This window comes from Plasmodium chabaudi (assembly GCF_900002335.3).
Source record: "Plasmodium chabaudi chabaudi strain AS genome assembly, chromosome: 6".
In the NCBI taxonomy this organism is placed as follows: Eukaryota; Apicomplexa; class Aconoidasida; order Haemosporida; family Plasmodiidae; genus Plasmodium; species Plasmodium chabaudi.
In genome coordinates, this window is record NC_030106.2 from 735,944 (window position 1) to 748,856 (window position 12,913).

Sequence of the window (12,913 nt, forward strand, 5' to 3'; positions counted from 1 at the left end):
AATGTTAATAAAATTTAAGAAGTTATAGCTATATATTGCCAATTTTATGAGCATACAAAAAATATGAGGAAAAAAGAAAAAAGAATAATATATACATTAAGCATGTAGCTACTAACTTTGCTATATGTTTCTCATCATTTATTGAAAATAATTTGAATATTTTTTTCGTCTTAATTATTTTATTTACCCCACTTTTGGGAATATCCATTTTTAATGTGTCAAGTAGAACAAAGCCAAGAATTTTTTTACGATGGATAATATTGTATTACCTGGAGAAGTAGTGGGAAGCCTAAATAATTATATAAATGGAAGTAATACATACATATTAAAAAATGAAATAAGATCAACAATATTAGGTAAAAAGAATATTAGTATTAATAATGAAAGCAAACAAATTATTAACATTGACGTTATAAAAGATTATGTACCCTTACCCCAAGTAGGAGATCTTGTTATATGCAAAGTTTATAGAGTAACATTTAATATGATATATTGTAATATCATGTTAAGAAATAATAAGCCATTAAAAAATAGTCTTAAGGGGTATATAAATAAAAGTGATATACATATATATGAAGGTGATCTAGGAGATAATTTTGATTGTTTTAAACAAGGAGACATAATTAAAGCAAAGGTTTTATCCATAGGCCAACATTCATCATACAAGCTTTCTACTGTTGGATCGGACTTAGGTGTCATCATAGCCTTAAGCGAAAAGGGTATATAATAAAAAATGCACAAACAATTTTTACTATAAGTGATATGTGCATATATACAATGCTCTGTTTGAACATGTAACATATTATTTAATACTTTGACAATTTTTTAATCTTACATGACTATATTTTTTTTTCTGACCAATGCAGGTGATATCTTACAACCCGCGGCATGGAATTTGATGGTCAATTTAAGTGACATGAGTTTCGAACAAAGAAAGGTCTCCAACGAGTTTTCTTTCCCATATAATGCCTACATGTCATAACATATTTTTTTCAATTCTTATGATTTTATTTTTTATTAAGTTTTTTTTTATAATTAAACTTTTTATTTTTCCGCACGGTTTTGGCTACCTAATCATAGCATAATAGTGAGTTGATATACAAACATGTGTGAGGAAAAAAAAACAAAAAAAAACATAAAAAAGTAAAAAAATATTATAAAATTAAATGGAAAAATTTCCAACTTTAAATATAGTTTAACAAAAAATTAGTTTTAAAACAAATTTTAATTTACATAAACATCTCCAAAAGATTGGACGAAACAATATTGTCTTTTTCTTTTTTGTTTTCTACTTCTACATTGTTAGAAGTCGTATCTATTTGTGGCTGTTCTTTTATATCCTTCTTTTTTAAGGTGACAAAATTTAGTTTGGCTGATTTATTTTTGGTTAACGATTTTGTTTTTTTTGAAATATATTTATTTTTTGTAGTTATTGTTTCTGATTTATCATTTATTTTTTTGTTTTTTTTTTTGCCCATATTTTTTTCTAAATATTCTTCATAAGTTTTGTACATGTCTTTTAAGGCATGTTTGAATTTTTCTTGTCTTGAAATATTTCGATATAAAACAGAAGAAACTAAATCATTCCATGTAAAGTTTTTTAGATATTTAAGATGCCAAAAATTATCTCTTAAAATATTTTTTCGTTTTTTACCACTAATTGTTTGATTATTTAATAATTTTTCTACATTTATAGCATCTTTTTTATTTAAAAATTCGACATATCCATCTTTATATTTTATTTTTTTATGATTTGTTTCTTTTGATAGTATATTATGTTCATCATTTTTTATTCTATTTAAATGAATTTTATCAATCTCTCCGTATTTACTAAAAAATTCTCGTATCTTTGATGGATATAAACCTACAGGTATATGTGATAAATAAATAATACCTTTTTTTGATTCTTCTTTTTTTTCATGTTTCCACAAACTATCATTAAATTGAAATCGCTCATCTGTTAGTTCGTTCATTTCATTTATTTTATCATCTTCTACTGTTTCAGTATCGCTTTTTTCAACCTTTTCATTTTTATTATTTTCTTTGTTAATTTGTTTTTGGTCAATCATGTCGTTGTTCTTTTCACATTCATTGTTATCATCCATTTTTGTTTTTTCGTTTTTTTATCTCTTTAATTTTTTTCATTTATTATGGTATGCATATGGAATTGTCCATACTATAACTATATAAATACAAAAATAAAGTATATTATATATATAACTAAATGATAGCGAAAATTCTGTTACCTTACCCTTTGTTTTTTATTTATTACTTACAAATTCATTCTTCAAACTTGTACTTACAAAAACTATTTTTATCAATATGGTATATAATCATTTAATTATTTTTTTAAAATGTAGTTTATCAATTTTTTTTTTTTTTTTTTTTAAAACAATTTCGGTATGCATATATTTATCATTACGACTGCGTTTTATTTCTATGGTTTTGTATGGCCAATTAACATCAGCATATATGAAAATAATAATTTGTTACATTTTTTTTATAATTTATGAATATAATATTAAAATTAAATAAATAAAAAAATTATATATTAGAAAATGTTTTATTTATATGTTTTCCATTCACATATGTAGTCATATGATGATATAAATTTATTTCCCTTTTTTGGTGAAAAGATTTGCGCCCATTTTTATTTAGTATAATATTTTATGAACAGAATAGACTTCCTTCTTTTTTTGTAAATTATGCATGAATAGTTAAACCTTCAGAATATAACTTTAAGTTCCAAAACACAAATGAAAAAATAAATCTTCGTATATATATAATACATATTCAACGGAAAAATCGATACATAAAATAGAACATGGAAAACAGCCAATATTATAATAGACTAGTAGAACTAAATTTACTAGCCGAACAAATTTTTTGTCAAAATAAAAAATTATTATTAATCGATAATAATTTGAATGGCATTCGATCAACTAAGGGTGGTTATCGACGAAATGAAATTACCAAGAATGTTTCAAAAATGAGTATTCACAATAATTTATTCTTAACACTAAATAAAACCCAAATAAATGACCACCTGGACAATGTACGAAAAAAAACGCAAAATATATATATAATATGAACATGCAATAAATTTTTGTACAATTTATGAAAAATATTATGACCAAGTCATAAAAATAAAAATATCTTCCATTATTTCAGTAACAAAATTTTATGCATTGTGCATGTCATTTTTCTCCTTTTTTTTTATACTTGCATATATATTAATTGATATTTTGTTTGCCCCAATGCAGGTGGAAAAACTTCTTAATGAAAAACGAGACAAGTCAAGAGAAAAGAGAAAAGCTCTTATCAACGAACTTATAAAATTAAATCCAAATGTCACTGAATTACCTTTCGAGGAAGCAAAATTTTTATTAAGGTAACAAATTAGTTGCACATTTAATTCACATACATATATATGAACAAACAAATATGTACAGAAAAATACAAAAATTGTTTTGGACAATAAATATGTTGAAGACATGTGTCAATTTAAAAAATAAAATACTGTGAAATAAACAAAACAATCTATTAATTTTAGTAAAGAAAAACCTCATACAATGATTGATGGCTTTTATTATTTTTTGAAAAAACACAAAGCGGTAAAAAAATGTAATGAAATAAAATGATAAATATCATTAAATAATATTTTCATAAAATTTTGTAGCATTCTTGGGATGCACTTTTTTTAACTAATTACATTTATAATTTTTTTTTTGTTCCTAGTGTATACAACTTTGAAAAAAACTAAAATGTTTATACGCTTTTAATTACTATTTTTTATAAGATCTTTTATTTTCTGTTTCCCAATATGTTGTATCATGATCTTGATAAAAAATTATTTCTTTATCCGAAATATTTTTTCTACATTTGCTTATGTTTTGATATTTTTCTTCACGAGGAATTGTTGGGTATTCTTTTATATAAAACTCTTTTGTTTTATTGTATTTTTCTATATAATCGTCATCATTTTGAATGTCATACCTAAGATATAGTATACGCAAAATTGTGTGTAGAAATTGTAGTTGTATATGAATATATATAGTAAGCACAATATTAATTTACTAACCAGCCTGAAACATGCACTTTAGGGTTGTAATTTTGTGCTCTCCTATAGTCCAAACATTCATCTCTGAATTTATTTTCTTTAGACATTTTTATTATGAAAAGTTTGCAACTTAAATTATGGTTTTCTTATGTCTATATACATGCCTTTTTTAATTTTTATTTTTTTTAAATATATAATAACAAGAAATACGGATATATATAAATGGAAAAATATAAAACTAATAACTCATAAATAAATATAATAATGTACATATATATATTTAAAGGACAAGATTGTTACAAAAAGGGTAGACAATTGTATTTATTTTCTCCCTCTTATATTAATATATGATTGACATGGGAATTATTACTACATTTTTGGAATAGTAGCTATTTTTTTTTTTTTATTACTATTATATTTTTTTTAATACATAAATTAGCTTTGGTAGCTAGCCATTTACATAGAGAGAATAGCTAAATATGTTTTGTGTGCATTTATGTATATGTACATTTTTGTCTTTATGTAATAAATTTTAATTCGCCCTTTTTTGTGTAGAGACATTCTAATAATAGTATACGAACAAAAGATCTTATTATATTGTACAACTAGCTTATAAGAATATTTCTTCAATTATTTTTCTTTTACATAATATGATAACATTTTTTTACCTTGCATGGTCATAATTTTTTTTTTTATAATTAAGCTTTTTAGGATAATAAAATATTATTACAGCCAAAAAAATAAAATAATAAAAATAGTTGTACATATAATTATATACCATAAGTATGCATATTACAATGAGAAAAATTCCCGATATTTTTTTGGCATACTAGAAAGAATTAAGGGATTGATAAGACCTAAAATATATTACATTTTTATAACCTTAATCGTAATTTAATAGTTTGCATATTTGTGCACAATGTGGAAATTGCACAAAACTGTGAGGGAAAACACAAATTGGTACCTCGTAAAATTTATATATTTTCATTTTTGGAGTAAATTAAAAAATTTGTATAATAATATAAAACATGCATATTTATTTATAGGCACAATTAAATTGATGTTGATATAAATTAATCAACACTAAAAAAATGCATGTCGCTTTAAAAACGTTCAAAGCTAAATACGTATTATTACAAAAGGATAAAAGCGTATTTTTATTATTCCCGAATTTTAATTAAATATATTTTTGCAAAAAAAAATAAGAGAATATAGTGATATTAACAAGCTTCCATTTAATCAATTTAATGTTGCAGTTTATTTTATGTACATGCATATGTATATGCATATTTTTTTTTACCTTTTAATAAGCATGGAAATGTTTATATAATTAAAAAAAAAATATTGTAAAAATAAAAAAGTATTTTTTTGCACATCAAAGGGAAGAATAACTTTATTTACAATATTATTTGGAGCATATAAAGTTAAAGAACAAAATGAAAAAAGCTATTCATGTTATTGAAAAATTAAAAATATTTGGGGAGCTAGGGAAAGCTGATGTTGTACTTACAAATGGTAGATCAAATTTAAATTTAATTGGAGGAAAAAAATACATTTCTATATTACTTGATAAGAATGGATATAGAAAATATGAAAAAGGACATTCCATTTTTAATAGAAATAAAAAAATATTAAGAGAAACTTCAAATGATTATACTGTACTAGCTTTGCTTTCTTTAGTATGTACCCCCGCTCTTTTTTACAAAAAGTATAGTAGCATGAAACATAATGTAGCTACTTGTTCAAATTTAGAAAAAACATATTTACTAAATAAAGAGGATATAAAAAATGGAGAAATGAAAGAAATAAAAGTAAATGGTGATAAAGATACAGTATTATTAGTAAATATAGATAATAATTATTATTGTGTCGGACCTAAATGCCCTCATTATTCAGCACCGTTAAGATTAGGTTTATTAACAAAAGAATATATTACATGTCCATGGCATGATGCAAAATTTGATATAAAAACAGGGGAGTGTATTAATGGACCATCCTTTGATGATATTCCAAAATATAATGTTGTTGTCGAGGGAGATAAAATATATGCATATATACCAAAAGAAATAGAATTATTTGAAAAAAAAAAAATATGCCCATGTAGTGGTACAGGATCCTGTGAAAAAGGAAAGAAAAAAAAAATTGTAATAATTGGTGGAGGTGCAGCAACATTAGGAGCTATAGAATCATTTTTAAAAGTTGGATTTGATGGTGAAATAATTATTTGTAGTCAAGATTCATATAAACCATATGATAAACCAACACTATCAAAAAATATATCTAACTTAGATACAAGCTCAGAATTATATAATGAAATAAAATTAAAAGAAGATGAATATTATGATAATAAAAATATTACTTATATGCTAAATACTACTGTTGAAAAAGTAGATGATGAACATAAAAAAGTATATTTACAAAATGGAAAAGAAATCGAATATGATAAAATACTTATAACAACAGGTTTAAGACCTGCACCATCCCCTATACAAAATGATATACCAGTTAATAATTTACTTACACTTAATTGTTTAAATGATAATATAAAAATTGCATCCTTTGCTAAAGAAGGAACTAGATGTGTAATCATTGGATCATCTTTTATTGCATGTGAATTAACATCATCCTTAAAAAAAAAAAATGTAAATATTTCTATGGTATCTAAAAATTCAGTTCCATTTATTGGAGCTTTTGGAGAAAAAATCGGAACTATTGTACTTAATATTTTAAAAGAAAAGAATGTCGATTTTTATCCAAACACATATCCAGTTGAATATATAATTGATGATGGATATTTTGCTTTGAAAAATAATAAGAAAGCAATACATGGAGTTAAATTAAATACCGGAGAAGTTATCAAATGTGATTATGTCATTGAGGCTTTGGGATGTAAACCCAACTCAGAATTTCTTAAAAACAAATTTAAAAACGAAGATGGATTTATATTAGTTGACAAGCATTTCAAAGTGAAAGATTCTCAGGACATATACGCTGCCGGAGATGTTTGTGTTTTTCCATACTTCGTGACGGGTAAGCACTAAAGAGAGGGTTCCCAACCCATCTCTCGTTCAGTCCACCGCTTTGCTTCGACTGCTTCATTTGCACCGCTAAGTTACACCGCTAATATACACCGCTTTGCTTTCCTTTTTTTGTTTTCCTTTAGGGGAGCCAGTGAACATATGCCATTGGAATGTGGCGATACAACAAGGAAGAATAGCAGCAAATAATATGATAAAGAGTGATCAGAAAACTTATAATTTTATTCCATTTTTCAATACAAATATTTTTGGAAAAAATTTCCGTTTTTCTGGTTATGCCAAGGATTATGAAAAAATAATATACGAAGGAGATGTAAGTAAATATAATTTTATTGGATACTTTGTTAAAAATAATAAAGTCGATGCAATAGTGACACTTGGAAATAACAAAATGGCTGCACTAAATGAATGTCTACTAAAAAATAAGGTTTCTAAAGTTTATGAATTAGAAGGCGGATTAAAAAATAGTGATAGCATGATAATGTCTCTTAAAAGTTAGGCAAACAGTGACTAGTTACATTATACAAAATTATATGCACATGCACCCACATGCCATATTTTAAAATATCTTTACTATAATAATTTTTTTCTTTTCTTTCGCTTTTTTCACCTGTTTTCACCTTTTTTTCGTTTTCCCACTTTAAACTCGGTATTGTATATTAATAAAAAAAAACAAATTAGAAATATAGCGGGTCAGGGGTGGTATCAATAATGAAAGTGATTTGATTTTTATCACTTGTTATGATCTATTTATGAAAAAGGTATGTTTATTTTTTCCACTATTCCTTATATTGTACTTTTCATCTTTAAGATGGTTAGACTTTTCCTTTTTGTTTTTAACTATTCATTTTCCAACTGCCTTAAATGATTTTTTAAATTTTCAATTGACCTACTTATTTTGCCCATATCAAATGGAAAACATAGAATAAAATAATATTTATAAAATTTATAAAATTTATAAAATAAAAATATTTGTGTTAATATTGTATAGCGATATGTATGTATCAAAATACGGTGAAGTATTTTTTTTACGTTTTTTCAAAATAGCGATGCAAAGAATTATGCATAATTTGTATATGGGCAGTGGGCAGTACGTATTGTAAATATTTTTTTTCACCCCATTGGATGATAATTATTTTTGTTGTAATATTGCTGCAAATTTTGCTGATTATAAGAGTTTATTTTATATGTTAATAATTTTTGTTGAATATTTCCTAAAGGTAATTTTACCTTTTTACGTTTTAAATCGTTAAAGTGTTGAAAAGTAAGTATAATAAAATAATAGGAAGAAAACATTTGGAAAATTAAAAAAAAATAATAAATAAAAAGGAAGGAAAATCGAACATATTATGCAATGCATATATTATGACCATGTACATATTTTTAACTAGCTAAGCATTTATACTACTATATATATCATACAATTTTAATAAAGACGATTAAAAAAAATGTCATATGCATCATGTCATTATAACTATGTAAATATCAACCAAAACCAAAAAGAAGGTATGCATTTATTCAAATGAAAAAAAACGATAGAATATTTTTTTACATTTTCTACTACATATTTAGTAATATACTATGATTAACCAGATACACTTTGCATACCCTTTTCATATCATTATATTTTTTCATTTCCTTTTTTTGGCAGATTTACATCGATTTGAGACCTCTATTATAGATAACTATAAGTACTACAAAAGAGTGGAGAATAGGTCAAGAAGTAAGTACTAGCAAAATTCCAACTTTTTTATTCATAAGTAGGATAGTGTTACTAACTGTTTTGTCATTACATGCTGTTCTCATCTTGCAAATCCACATTATGCCAACACAATTGCTTCTTACCTTTTTAAAGTTCGAATTGTCCTGACCATACTACTTATATCATTTGGTGTATATGGCATCTATAAATCGAGAGACAACAAAATAGTAAGAAATAAAAACGAAGTGACAAATTAGTTATAATGGACTCCTTTGGAACATGCACAAAATAATAAACATCAATTTTTATTTTTATTTTTTATTTTATTTTTGCAGGTGATTGAGACTTTGAACAACATCCCTTTGATGATTTCAGTGATCGTCTTTTTATTTTACCGAATAAAAAGTTATTATAAAAATTTGTTTAAATGCAGAAAGTAACAAAGACGAAAAGAAAAAAAAATTAAAACTTAAATATGTTTATCTTTTATATCCAGTTTGCTACTATCTTTTTGTGTTTTATCTTTTTTATTTTTAGTTACCTTAAAAATTTGAATAAGACTCTAAAAGAGTTTAACCTCTACTTGGATCGAACGTAAGTCCCACTTGCAAATGAACAGCAAGTCGCTCCACTCTTTTGCATACCACCTTTGCCCACTACTTTTGCATGTCACCTTTGCATGCCACCTTTGCATGCCTAATTGACACACCGTTTTTCTACACAATTTTCTGCAGAAATTTGAAGCTTTGCATTATAGGAGACCTACGAAAGGAACACTAACACATGCGATGCTTTTTTTCGAGTCATACTTTATCATTGTAGATATGTTTATGTATACACACCATAAAATATGTTATTGAATTTTGTTTTCACCATTTTATTTATATTCATTTTTTTAATTTATTACAAACCGAATTAAATTAAATTTTTTTATCTTTTTTGTTTTTAACTTTTTTAAAAAAACTACCATGTTAGCATATACTTGAAAAATACAAAAAATGAAAAAAAAAAAAAAAAAAAAAAGGACAAAGAAGGAGCTACAAAAATAGGATCTCATATATCTTTATATTATTCTTATTACTTGAAATTCATTTTTTTTATAAATAAATATTTTTAATTTTTCTAATATATTTGTGTGCAAGTTCTTCCCCTAATGTATTAACGACTTTTTCCAAAAAGTTGTATCTCTTCTTCCCTTTGCATTCCTATAAAAATTGTGGAAAAATATAAAGATGAATTATTATTCATTTAAAAGGTATCAATATTGCACACCATAATTGCAGCTTCACAACGTTTAACATGCAATTCGTATGGATCTACGTGCGCATGCTTTTTTTGCTTACTTCTCTATATTCCAGGACGAGGTCGTTAATTTTTTTCATCGACTCCTTGATTTGTTCATTTTGCTTTTCCTTCCTATACCATTTCTTTTTTCCTACAACCATGTTGTCACAAAAATGGTTTGTCCCAGTGTAAAAGTTTTTATGCCATACCCATGGCAAATCTAACAAAAGAGAAAAAATGTCAACACATTAATCGGACTTAAACAATTTGAAGGAAAAAAGGGAATCTAATAATTATATGAACAAAGTTAAAACAAAAAAATATGCATATTTATTGTACCGTTCATATAATACTGCTTTTCAATGTCTGCCTTATATCTTCCAGAAAGTCTATATTTTAACATAAAAAAGTCAAAGCAAATAAGTTGTGTGCATAGAATATGATTGTAGCTATATCAAGCCAACTTTTTTTTTTTTTTTTTTTTTTTTTTGCTTTGGCTAGCTGTGTCATATGCTTACACAGGGGGGTGGAAGTTTCCCAGTTCATCTTTGGAAGGCAATATGGCATAGGGGACGTCATAACTTTTTCTGCTTCCCCGAACATAACATTTTATGGGATTGAAATTGTCGTGATTTCTAAAGTAGAAAGGGAAATAGAAAAAATTAAACAGCTAAAATGTGAATAAACCATATATAGCTTGCAAAAAAAAAAAAATTTCACACACACATATGTTTATCTAAAATAGTGTGATAAACTACATTTAAGGGACAAAAAATGTGCATACCTCGATTCCCAATTATCTAGTCTATATTTTTTATCCTTATTTAGTTCAACATATGGATTAAATGTTGGTTTATATCTTATATTATCAAATGTGTTATAAAGATAGCTTCGCCTTGGAGTACCTGTTATATAAAATTGTGAAATAAAAATAGGACAGTACATATTTCAGATAAAGTTGGTATATATCAATATGTGACTATCTCTACATTTGTAACAATAACACAAAATGATACTTATCCAATTTAATTACCTGCACATTCGGATACATATCGTGGTTTTTTTTTTAATTTTTCTAATATGACATAACGAGATAAATAGGGAACTTCCCTTAGTTTTCGATCCTATTTTAAAAGAGTTAAGAAAAAAAATAATTTTCAAACAGTTTGTATATAAGTATAAGCATATGTATTTTTATAGTAAATTATGCAATAGGAAGAGGGTTCAGGGTTTTATGTTGTACTTGTTTCCAGTGGTACAACTAATTTGCATGTACATATTTTATTTTTTATTTTTTATTTTTATATTACAATTGCAGTGAAATATCCTCTCTTCTGTGACCCCAAACATTTTATCCCATTTACCATTTTAATCAAAAAATAAATGTGTGTTTTTTTAAGAAGAAAACAAAAAAAAAGAAAAGTTCCTCCTAATATTCTGACCCTCTATTATTTATTCATATTTTTTTATACATACATTCATATATATATAATAGTTTATTTCCATTTATTTTTCCACAAATGGGAAAATTGTATAATAGTTGAAAAAAAAATATATTTATTTAAAATAAAACAATTGTCATAATAATAGATATTCAGATTTCTATTCTTGCATTTTTTTGTGTTCTTTTCTATTTTGTATGCATATACATACATATAGGGAAAATAATGGGGATAGAGAAAAATAAAAAAGAAATCGCTTCGCGCATTAAGGCAAGGAAGCTTATTTATGCTATACAAAAAAATATTCCGGATATTATAATATATTTCCATATATATATATTATCACATAATATTACCTATTGAAAATTTATAATTTATGAAAAAAAAAGGAAATAAAAAAAATAATTAAACATGCATACAAAATGTTTAAACCCCAAATTATCAACTTAAATTAAGAATATATTTATTTTACCAATTTAATATACTTTTAATTAATTAATATCATATATAATAATATTATTGTTATATTTTTAGTGATTACAATTTTTAACACTACATATTCTTGTAGATATATCTATATATTATTAAAGCAAAAAAAAATATTCTTTTCCTCCCAATTGCTTTTTAATTACAACGTATATTTTTTTTTTATCTTTAATACATATTTTTCCAATTTTGTTAAAATATAAAAATTATAAAAAAGCTATTATTTGGCTAATACATATTTTGGATATTTATTTTTATTCATTTATATATTTTTACTTTTCTATTACTGTCCCTAATATTACATTATTATTATACATTTTATAATATTGGATTATTATATATACATATGCATCCACCTTTTTCATCCCTTTTATTTCTATCTTGTTCATAATTTTTTTATTCCTCTGAGCGCTAGTTTATTTATTCATATTCGATTTATATGTTACTTTTTCACACTTCATTTATTTGAAAATAAGTTTTATTCTTTAAGTTTACCACGTCTTATAAATGTAAAACAATAGACTGGTCTATCTATCTATATATACATATCCATGTATGAATAATCTTATATATATTAATAATATCACACATTTTCGCTAGCCAAGAAGTTTATATGATTTATATTTTATGACATGAACATGTTCATATTTATGTACACTATTTTCGAATAATATTATGTACATATATGTAAATATAGGAATATTTATTCTTTGATGTATTAATATTTTTTTGTATTATTTTTCGAGCCACTCCTCCACTGTTAAGTTCGTTTCCCATTTTTATCCACATGAACATGTCAGAATAATTTGGTAGCATTTTATTATATTTTTTTTTTTTGTTCCAATGATGGCATTCCTAAATTGCATAAATAAATAATATGCAATTAAATAAGCTACATAAG

At 24.7% G+C, this 12,913-nt stretch overlaps 7 protein-coding genes across 7 annotated transcripts; 4 read left to right on the forward strand and 3 right to left on the reverse strand.

The window, feature by feature from the left end:
* Positions 1 to 250: 250 nt before the first annotated feature.
* PCHAS_0619200 (exosome complex component CSL4, putative) lies at positions 251 to 982 on the forward strand (the record flags this gene model as incomplete). Its single annotated transcript, XM_016797526.1, has 2 exons — positions 251 to 719; positions 867 to 982. 2 exons carry the CDS (start codon positions 251 to 253, stop codon positions 980 to 982), a joined length of 585 nt encoding a protein of 194 aa, XP_016653469.1.
* A 247-nt stretch (positions 983 to 1,229) lies between these two features.
* PCHAS_0619300 (pre-rRNA-processing protein ESF2, putative) lies at positions 1,230 to 2,105 on the reverse strand (the record flags this gene model as incomplete). Its single annotated transcript, XM_737248.2, has 1 exon — positions 1,230 to 2,105. One exon carries the CDS (start codon positions 2,103 to 2,105, stop codon positions 1,230 to 1,232), a length of 876 nt encoding a protein of 291 aa, XP_742341.2.
* A 719-nt stretch (positions 2,106 to 2,824) lies between these two features.
* On the forward strand, positions 2,825 to 3,395 carry PCHAS_0619400 (conserved protein, unknown function; the record flags this gene model as incomplete). The annotated part of the gene is made up of 2 exons (XM_731164.2): positions 2,825 to 3,055; positions 3,264 to 3,395. The coding sequence occupies 2 exons, from the start codon at positions 2,825 to 2,827 to the stop codon at positions 3,393 to 3,395; spliced, it is 363 nt and encodes a 120-aa protein (XP_736257.2).
* Positions 3,396 to 3,785: 390 nt separating this feature from the next.
* Positions 3,786 to 4,167, reverse strand: PCHAS_0619500 (conserved Plasmodium protein, unknown function; the record flags this gene model as incomplete). Its single annotated transcript, XM_016797527.1, has 2 exons — positions 3,786 to 3,996; positions 4,082 to 4,167. 2 exons carry the CDS (start codon positions 4,165 to 4,167, stop codon positions 3,786 to 3,788), a joined length of 297 nt encoding a protein of 98 aa, XP_016653470.1.
* A 1,329-nt stretch (positions 4,168 to 5,496) lies between these two features.
* PCHAS_0619600 (apoptosis-inducing factor, putative) lies at positions 5,497 to 7,597 on the forward strand (the record flags this gene model as incomplete). The annotated part of the gene is made up of 2 exons (XM_735996.2): positions 5,497 to 7,090; positions 7,224 to 7,597. The coding sequence occupies 2 exons, from the start codon at positions 5,497 to 5,499 to the stop codon at positions 7,595 to 7,597; spliced, it is 1,968 nt and encodes a 655-aa protein (XP_741089.2).
* Positions 7,598 to 8,546: 949 nt separating this feature from the next.
* Positions 8,547 to 9,580, forward strand: PCHAS_0619700 (conserved Plasmodium protein, unknown function; the record flags this gene model as incomplete). The annotated part of the gene is made up of 6 exons (XM_016797529.1): positions 8,547 to 8,604; positions 8,750 to 8,821; positions 8,954 to 9,027; positions 9,136 to 9,236; positions 9,338 to 9,394; positions 9,535 to 9,580. The coding sequence occupies 6 exons, from the start codon at positions 8,547 to 8,549 to the stop codon at positions 9,578 to 9,580; spliced, it is 408 nt and encodes a 135-aa protein (XP_016653471.1).
* Positions 9,581 to 9,897: 317 nt separating this feature from the next.
* Positions 9,898 to 11,451, reverse strand: PCHAS_0619800 (conserved protein, unknown function; the record flags this gene model as incomplete). The annotated part of the gene is made up of 7 exons (XM_016797530.1): positions 9,898 to 10,005; positions 10,144 to 10,304; positions 10,424 to 10,473; positions 10,603 to 10,719; positions 10,869 to 10,989; positions 11,118 to 11,208; positions 11,395 to 11,451. The coding sequence occupies 7 exons, from the start codon at positions 11,449 to 11,451 to the stop codon at positions 9,898 to 9,900; spliced, it is 705 nt and encodes a 234-aa protein (XP_016653472.1).
* Positions 11,452 to 12,913: the final 1,462 nt, after the last annotated feature.